The following is a 9,748-nucleotide window of genomic DNA, read 5'->3' as shown; positions in this document are numbered from 1 at the left end:
TCACGGCCCCCTCCTAGTCAGCATCTGGAGTACTGCTTTGAGGCTGTGGTCATCACACTTCTTCTTGTGGCCAGAGATAGTGTCATCAATCCACAGAAGCAGAAGTGGAGTCTCCACTGCTCTTTTGTACGTTTGTAGCTTCAGAGCCAACGGCTCCCATCTACCCAGCTCTCTCATGTCCACTGAGGTACCCGTCTCACCGTTCACACCCCAGGTCTCACAACTCTCCTGCGCTTGCTTGGCCCAAAAGGAGGTAGGTAGACCAATGGTGCTGGCCCCCTGGTTCTGGTTCAAGGTACAAGAATGACCTCTAAAGCCTGGGCCACAGCTCTATATGGCCATTGTTCCACACCAGTCATGGCCTTAGATTTTTCTGTCAAGGCATGGGCCACAGCCATCTCTGCCACCAGGCACCAGCTGAGGGTCCAGGAGAATGTTGCGGCACACTTGTGTGGCATTCTGTAGGTTGGGTTCTACTTCCAAGAGCATCTCCTGGATGGTTCCTCTAAGAAGAATCGTGCATGCCTTTGGGTCTTTGCACTCAGTGATGAATGTGAAGTGCTTATCTCCAATCTTCTTGATTTCCAATAGGCCTGCCCCTGTCCCAACATCTTCTCTTAGTTCCTCTGGTCGGCTGACTGTCCATGCCCCACAGGCTCTAGCAATGTGATTATTGTCTGTCTTCTGGACCCTATGAATGGCTATGACATTGGCCCACATGAGGTAGTACTGAGCTAAATCTGAGATGCCCTTTTCTGTGATGCCCACATCAGGCTTCAGCAGGATAATATCCTCACACAGTTGCTGGATGTACTCTTCTTCCATTTGCAGGATTTGGGTGAAGTCCTCCTCCTGTGTAATCTCAAGGTCCATCTGGCTTTCTCCTTCCTCATACTCCAGAGAAGAATCCAGCAGCACAATCTTAGGGTTCCTGATAGAGTGGTGCATTCGTGGATGGGTCACATCCTTGTTAATCATGACTCAACGTAAGACACACGAGTCTTCAATGATGCTACCAGGGATCTTTCCAACCCTTGCATACTTCTTGACATCAATTTCCTTTTGGCCATTGTCTTCAAACTGTACAGTCTTGACAGCATCGAGGGCAATATTGCACACCAAAGAGGACCACTGACTGATGACTTTTGTCGTAGTAGAGCTATTGATGACGTTCAGCATCATATCATATCACAATTTATTGACATCAACAGGGGTACTGATTTTCTTCAGAGTACCGATCACATCATCCAGTGCCATGTGGTAAGTAAGCACTGATCACCATTGCTGAGTGCATCTGAGTACTCTGGAAAGTGCTCAGCTACAGACAGCATTTCTCCAGCAAGAATAATTACTGATGTGGTCCCATCTCCAACCCCTTCATCCTGGGTCCTGCTAATTTCAATCATGGGCCTGACTCCTGGATGCTAGAATTGAATCTCTTGAAGAATGGCATTGCCATCATTGGTCATCATGATGCCTCCCATCAGGTCCAAGCATCTTAATCATAGATTTAGGTTCCAAACATGTCTGGATTATAGCATGAGCACTGGGTGGTGGCCCATCATGGCAGGGGAACCTCTTCTTCCTTTTTGAGACTCAGATAAGCAGCTTTGGATATATTTTACCACTTTCTTTCTGGTGTTCTCTCTTTCCCATCTTGGGGCCTAATCATAGCCCTGAGGCTTGTCTTAGTCACTGTTCTATTGCTGAGAAGGGACACTATGACCAAGGCGATCCCGATAAAGCAAAGCATTTAATTGGGGGCTTTCTTAGCTTTTCAGAGGTCCATTATCTTCATGGTGGGGACATGGTGGCCTGCAGGAGGGTGCTGATGCAGTAACTGAGAGCTTCACCCTGATCCATAGGCAAAGAGAGATGCTGGCCTTGGCATGGGCTCGTGAAACCTCAAAGCCTAGCCCCATTGACACACTTCCTCCAAAAGGGCCACACCTCCTAATTCCTCTATTTATTCTCAAATAATGCTGCTCTCTGATGACTAAGCATTCAAATATATGAGCCTATGGGGGTCATTCTTATTCAAACCACCTCAAGGCTCTTTCTCTCAATAAGCCTTCCTTCCTTCCTTCCTTCCTTCCTTCCTTCCTTCCTTCCTTCCTTCCTTCCTTCCTTCCTTTCTTTTTGGTTTTTTCAATACAGGGTTTCTCTGTGTTGTTTTGGTGCCTGTCCTGGATCTGGTTATGTAGACCAGGCTGGCCCCGAACTCACAGAGATCCACCTGGCTCTGCCTCCTGAGTGCTGGGATTAAAGGCGTAGGCCACCACCTTATTTCTGAAGGGAATTCTGTGTCAGTTGTTTTTCCAGGACCAACTGCAAGCACTTTATTATTTCTTCCCTATGATGATATTTTGCAGGTTTTAGGTTGTTGGATCCTTTAATAACGCTGGCCACTTGCAGCAGGGTAGCTGGAATATGGTGAAGTTGAAGCAGCAAAATAAAAGCTTTAATGTAAATGTACTTATCTGTGTGTGTGTGTGTGCACGCACAAGTGTGCACAAATTCCACTATAATACATTTGTGGGGAGGTCAGCTGGGAGAGTCAGTTCTCTTCTGCCACCATATGGGTCAAATTTGGTGGCAAGCTCCTTTACCCACGGAACTATTTCACTGCCCCCTATATAGGTTAGTGACGGGGCAAATGAACTTGTTTGCGCAAAGTATGGCACTCCCAGTGGTCCTTCATGAAGCACCTTCCCGGAGTTATGTTTGAGGGTGGCGGCTGGGGAGATGACTCAGTGAGAAGAACTTCTGTTGCTGGGTTCCCAGCACTCACGTAGGGGGCCTTAAAACTGCTGTAACTTTATTTGGGGGGCAGGGGGGGCAGATACTCTCTTCTGGTCATCTCAGGCACCTGCACGCAGGCGGTACATATAAACTCACACAGGGTGCACATACACATACATAAATGAATCTTTTTTTTGTGAGACAGGGTCTCACTTGGTACCTGTGACTGACCTGAAACTCTCTGTGTAGACTAGGCTGGCTTCACTCACAGAGATATGCCTGCCTCTGCTTTTCCAGAGCTAGATATCAAGAATCTTTAAGAAAGGTGAGGTGGGGGGAGGAGGCTGTGGATGTGGCTCAGTTTGTACAGTGTTGCCTGTACAGCCTTGGGTTCAATTCCCAGTCCAAGAAACTGGATGTGATGATACTGCAGTATGCAACCCCAGCATTCAGTAGGGAGAGTCAGCAGGATAAACTCAGGGCCATCCTCAGCCTGAATTGAATTTGAAGGTATGTTGTCTAAGAGAGAGAGGAAGCAGGGGCAGGGTAGGGAGATAATCTCCCCTGAAATTTTATGGAAATTAAAATGGAATCTCCCCTGGTTCCATTTTATGTCAGAGGTGCAGAAAGCGTTTCAAAGCTTCATTCGGTTTCTTTCTTTCTTTTCTTTTTTCTTTTTTTAAGATTTATTTATTTATTATGTATACGTTGTTCTGTACGTATCCCCACAGGTCAGAAGAGGGCACCAGATTTCATTACAGATGGTTGCGAGCCACCATGTGGTTGCTGGGAATTGAACTCAGGACCTTTGGAAGAGCAGCCAGTGCTCTTAACCTCTGAGCCATCTCTCCAGCCCTTCATTCGGTTTCTATACAAGAAATGATCCAAGTTTTTGTAGCCAACTGGAAGCTAACTTTTCCTCTACCGTCAAACATTCTGAGCCAATTTCATTTTCATCCTTGTGTTGGCCTCTAAGATGATCAGAGCAAAATTTCCTGTCTAATGAGAGCAGCCCCATTAAACCTAGTGGGCTCACCCTTATCTTTCTTTCTTTTTTTTTTTTTTTGTTTTTTTTTTGTTTTTGTTTTTTTCAAGACAGGGTTTCTCTGTGTAGCTTTGCGCCTTTCCTGGAACTTGCTTTGGAGACCAGGCTGGCCTCGAACTCACAGAGATCCGCCTGGCTCTGCCTCCCGAGTGCTGGGATTAAAGGCGTGCGCCACCACCGCCCGGCTCCTTATCTTTCTTTATATGTTATCGTAACTCCTTCTGAGGAGATGCAAGGGAGGGAGGAGGGGAGGATGGAAGGGGGGAGGGAGGGAGGGAGGAGGGAAGGATGGAAGGGAGGAGGAAGGGAGGGAGGGAGGAGGGAAGGATGGAAGGGAGGGAGAGAGTGAAGGGTGGAAGGGAGGAGGGAGGAAGGAGAGGGAGGAGGGAGGAAGGACGGGCTCCTACAGATTGTTTGGCACAGCCCTTCCCTTGTTCAGGTTTGGTTTCTTTAACAGAGTAATTGTGAGTTAAAGGGAGTGTGTAACATCTGGCTGAAAGCATCCCCAGGCTGGGATGATGACTACAAGGTAAGAAAGACCCTGTCTGCCTCTTGTCTTGTGGTTCCTCTGTTGCTATGGTATTATCTTTACTGTGTTTCATCATCCCAGGGAGAAGAGGAACGTAGAGAGCATAGACCTTAGAACTCATGGCTTCATTATACAGATCTCTCAACCCATAGCTCACTGGCTGAAGCTTAGTCCATGATCACACCTAACTTCAAGAGAAGCTGCAGTCTTCAGTCCAGAGTATCATGGCACCTGTGCATGTGGAGGGGAGTGAGGAGAGGGACGGGGGAGATTAGATGACATATTTGGAGGTATCTATTACTCTTGTTTTTTGTTTGTGTTTTTCCTTTTTGGAGGGTGGGGTGGAGTGCTGAGAATAGAACGCAGAGTAAACGTTCTATCACCAACCTACATCCCAGTCCATCAACTTCTGTTTTGTAGTTTGTGTTCCCATCAGCCTGACTTCACTCACCTTCTGTAATCAATCCAGCCCCTGCTCTGCTATGTCAGAATGCTAACATGGCACTGCCCTGCTCCCAAATATCCCCCAGGTCCCTACTACAAGCAGAAAATACCCCTCAAACGTTACTGTGCACCAGGAATCCCCCAGGGGTATTTATTTATTATTAATTTGCTTTTTTTTTTTTTTTTTTTTTTTTTTTTTTTTTTTTTTTTTTTTTTTTTTTTTTTTTGAGGCAGGGCTTCATATAGCCTAGGCTGGCTTCAAACTTGCCATGTATCCAAAGATAACTTTGAACTCCTCATCTTTCGTCTCAGATCCCTGAGTTCTGGGATTATAGACAATGCACCATCACATCTGGTTTTCTTTGCTTATATGCATTTATTTGTGTTTTGTGGGGCGTTTACCCACCACCCCCACAGTTCCCCAGAGTTTTCTTGAGTGCAATCAGCAGGAAATACTAGATAGAAGGATTTATTGCGGAGAATATCGTGGAGATAAACAGATAGAAAATAAAGGATAGCCTCGAGAGGGCCTGGAACCTATTCCAACCAGCCCGGACTGTCTCTGGCCCAGGGTTTTTATAGAGATGCCAGGGGTGGAGCAAAAGACCTCCTCCCCCAGCACAGCCAAGTGCAGACCATCTCAGACACCTGCACTCAGGCCTGTGGTCCTGATCATCCTCTATGCGGACCTGCTGGGTAAAGCCACGAGGAACCCGAGAACGGGCTCCCACAGTGTTTGTGTGGGATGTGTGAACATGTGCCTGAGCACACATGTGCCATGTGTATGTGAGAGGAGAGCTGAGGTCAATGTGGGTCTTTCCCTGATGACTCACCTCCTTTTTTTTTTTTTTTTTTTCCGAGACAGGGTCTTACTATGTAGCCCTAGCTGTCCAGGAACTCACTAGTAGACCAGACTGGCCTTGAATTTATGGAGATCTGCCTGTCTCTGCCTCCTGAGTGCTGTGATTAAAGGTGTGTGCCACCATGACCCATGACCAGTTTACCTGCTTTTTTTTTTTTTAAGGCACAGTCTGCTGGGACCTTAGGACCTCTGTGAACTGACTGATTTTCTTCCCACATTCTTTTTTTTTTTTTGGTTTTTTCGAGACAGGGAAACTCACTTGGTAGCCCAGGCTGGCCTCGAACTCACAGAGATCCGCCTGGCTCTGCCTCCCAAGTGCTGGGATTAAAGGCGTGCGCCACCACCGCCTGGCTCCCACATTCTTTTCTTCCTGTTTCCATGGCCTTGCGAGCTTCTTCTTCCAGTAATGGATCCTGGCTTTCTCCAGGGTGGCTGTCACTGCCTGGTACTCCAGCCAACCTCATGAACCACATGCTCCAGGTAAAAAAACTTTCTGGTAGGCGTCAGCCACACAGTTTCGAGGCTGGAAAGGCATGATCCACTTTTTCTTGTCCTAGGGTGGAGGGATCCCATCGAACACCTAGAAGGGCTGGCCCGGCTTGGTCTTGTGGGGAGGCATGCCACACACAGTGACCCTTCTGCAGCTCAGGCACGGGACATGCCAGGGGCTTCAGGCATGGTTGGTGTCCCTCTGACTTCGGAGGAAGGCCAGGCTCTTTAACTTATCTCTGTAGAAATTGCTAGAAATGTCGATACGGGCACAGTGTGTGATCACCACTTTCCAGCCCAGCAGAACCTGCTTGGCCACAATGACTGCCAGGCAGCCCAGAAGACGGCCTCGGGCTATCCTGCACTAGAATCCCTCTGCCTCTGGGCGCTGGGTGGTGGTGGCTGCAGAGCAAACCTTTAATCTCAGCACTGGGGGAAGGGAGGATGGATGGGAGTGGGGAAGAGGGTGAGTGGGTGATGGTGGTGGGTGTAGAGGCAGGTGGATCTCTGTGCGTTTGAGGCAAGTTCCAGGACAGCCAGGGCTATACCGAGAAACCCTATCTTGAAAAATCAAAGAACAACAACAAAAACTTTTTAAATTAAAAATCAGAATTCCTCCACCATCTTATTTTGTTTTGTGTGCATGTCTGTACATATGTGTCCCTGTGAGTATATGCAGGCGCCCACAGGAACCAGAAGTCAGGGGATGCCTGGGAGCTGGAGTTATAGCCCTTGTGGTCCCCTGACCTAAGTGCTGAATTCTGAATTGTCCTCTCATCATTGAACAACAAGTGCTCTTCACTCCTGAGCCACATGTCCAGCTCCGCCCTTGACTTATTTACTTGTTCAACTAGGATCTCTCACTGATCCTGAAGCCCATTGACACAGCGAGGCTGGCCGGCCAACTTCAAGAGGCCTCTGCACCCCTCTCCAAGGCTGGGGTTGCAGCAGCAAGACACTTTTTATACGGGTTTTGAGGAATCTGAACTCAGATTCCTGGGCCTGTGTGGCAGGCCCTTTACCAGTTTTTGAGATAGGATTTCACACTGTAGCTCAAACTGACATGGAACTCACTGTGTAGCCCAGGCTGGTCCCGACCTCGTGGCATTCCTCCTGCCTTAGCCTCCCAGGAACTAGGTTTACATATGTGAACTATCACTTCCAGTCTGTCTGTCTGTCTGATTTATAGGTAAGGCTATCCTATTTTGTTCAGGCTGCTCCAAACTCCTGAGTTCAAGTGATTCTCAAGTTTCAGCCTTCTTAGCAGCTGGGACTACAGACTTCCACCGCCTAACCTGCCTTGGAGGACATTTGAAAACAGAGATAGAGTCACTATCTCAAAACTAAACAAAATAAAAACTGAGATAATTGGGCCCCAGCCTCAGAGTTTCCGGTTCTGTAGGTCTGTGGGTCTGGGCCTGAGAGTTTTTCCTTTTTCTCAGATTCCCAGGTCATGCTGAGGCACACACATCCAGGGATCACACTTTATTATTATTATTATTATTATTATTATTATTATTATTATTATTTTGGTTTTTCGAGACAGAGTTTCTCTGTGTAGCTTTGCCCCTTTCCTGGATCTTACTCTGTAGCCCAGGCTGGCCTCGAACTCACAGAGATCTGCCTGGCTCTGCCTCCCAAGTGCTGGGATTAAAGGTGTGCGCCCACCACCTGGCCCATTATTATTTTTTATTTTTATTTTATGTGTATGATTATTTGGCTTGTATGTATGTCTGCATACCACCTGTATGCAAGTGCCCACAGAGGCCATAAGAGGGCATCGAGTCCCCCTGGAACTGCAGCTGCAGTTGGTTGTACTAAGAAAAGAACCTGGGTCCTCTGCTCAGTGCTCTTAACCACTGAGCCATCTTTGCAGTCCCGAGGGACTACTTTGAAAACATTCGCCTGGAGAATAAAGCCTGCACTGGCTCTCAGCCTCTCCCAGCCTGCTGCCAGCCTGCTTTGCAATTTCATCCACCCTTCCCCTTCCCCCGCACACACCCAGGGCTCCGGCGGAGCTGGAGTTCTCACCTCTCTCAGCAGGCCAGCTGCTCACACCTCTGTATCTTGTTGTCTGTCTGGGATGCGGACTTCTGCTGAGCAACTTCCTGTCTGAGCCTCCCTGAAGCCCCTCTTGGCCCTCTGAGCTGTTGTTGAGTCAGTCTCTGCCCCAAGGTCCCTGGCAGCTTGCTCACACTCTTCTGTGCCTGCTCTTATCGCCTGCATTACCACTGCCTGTCCGTCATCTCCCTGTCATGGCAGCCTTAGTCACTTGCACCTCCATAAACAGCTGTGGAGTAAGGGAGCAAAAGTGTGCTTGAGGAAGCGGAGCAGGTAGATGGAGTCAGTGGTACCCAGACAGAGTACGTGAGCCTGGAGCCCTAGGCCAGGAGGGGACTTCACCTGCTGACCAAAGTTCTCTGACATTCATCCATGGCATCTTCAATGGTTCTTTCAGGAGCTGGAAGTCTGGGGACCTGCTGGTGTACAAGCTTACCCCTCTGTGCTCACAGAGGCAGCTGGAACTCTGGGAAATACTCTTGAGTGGCAGATGCACCCCTTCTAGGGCCAAGTAAGATGCAATAGACTTTTGCCCAATTAGTCACAAAGTGTTGGGGTGGCCTCAAGTAAAAATTGGTCAGTGGCTGGAACGTATTCCTCCTCTTCCTAGGGATCCCAGTTCCCTCCAGATCCCACAAAGGAGGCCGGATTTGTAAGCCTGGAGATGGAGCTCAGGTCGAGTGTGTCTAGAGTAAGGCTGGAGATGATGTAGCTCAGGTCAAGTGCTTACCTATCCTGCACAAGCCCTGAGCTCCATCACCAGCACAGCCATGGTGGTGCACGTCTGTCATTCCAGCACATGGTCATCCCAAGAGTGAGTTTGAGACCAAACTGGGATCTATGACACTCTGCCTTAAAAGAAAATAAAAATGGGCTGGAGAGATGCTCGGCAGTTAGGAGCACTTGTTATCCTTGCAGAGAACATGAGTTCAGCTCCCAGCATCCATGTCAGGCCACTCTCGACCCCTGTAACTTTAGCTCCATAAGATCCAATGCCCAATTCTGCCACTAAATTCATGTGCACAGACACATGTTTACGTGTAATTAAAAATTTTAAATATAAAAAAATAACAAAAGAGCTGCCTGCAGGTGGCACTTCCTGGAAATAGTAACTGCCTGCGCCGAGGCTGAGACACTCTGCATGGCATCACATCTCTGTGAGCCTCAGTGACCTCTGCAGCCCAGCCCAGCACTACTTAGAGGAGGCAGTGTGCAAGGAACAGTGTCTTATACAGAGGGCCCAGCCTCTTTGATAGGAAATAATGAACCCTCACAGCTGCTCCTTGAGAGGGAAGGAACTGGGGCCTGTCTGTCCTCAAGCTGCTGCCTTCTATGTACAGCGACTCCCTTCCTCCTCTCACGAGTCTCCCCCAATTTGGGGGCCTTGGATCTCACCTCCTCCACAAAACTCTGTCTGTTCCTGGAACTCTCCACCCATGCCACCTACCATACTTCTGGACAGGCCTGATGAATATGGAATGAGTGGTTAGCATAAGGGGTTGTGAGCAAGGCTGCTGCGTTTGGCTGCACGAAATGGGCTCTGCCCAACCAGGGGAAGGAAATGCTGTTCACGCAG

At 48.4% G+C, this 9,748-nt stretch overlaps 1 protein-coding gene and 1 pseudogene across 1 annotated transcript; both read right to left on the bottom strand.

The window, feature by feature from the left end:
* Nucleotides 1-1,517, bottom strand: LOC114689568 (T-complex protein 1 subunit gamma). Its single transcript, XM_028863861.2, is given in 5 exon segments — nucleotides 1-302; nucleotides 305-402; nucleotides 404-1,266; nucleotides 1,268-1,300; nucleotides 1,302-1,517. Coding segments are annotated over 5 exon segments (1,401 nt in total). The 5' UTR covers nucleotides 1,407-1,517.
* A 4,209-nt stretch (nucleotides 1,518-5,726) lies between these two features.
* On the bottom strand, nucleotides 5,727-9,610 carry LOC114689569 (annotated as a pseudogene).
* Between the last annotated feature and the right edge of the window lie 138 nt (nucleotides 9,611-9,748).

Source organism: Peromyscus leucopus, chromosome 3, assembly GCF_004664715.2.
Source record: "Peromyscus leucopus breed LL Stock chromosome 3, UCI_PerLeu_2.1, whole genome shotgun sequence".
Taxonomy (NCBI): domain Eukaryota; kingdom Metazoa; phylum Chordata; class Mammalia; order Rodentia; family Cricetidae; genus Peromyscus; species Peromyscus leucopus.
Note: the sequence above shows the minus strand (reverse complement) of the source record. Positions and strands in the feature narration are given on the sequence as shown.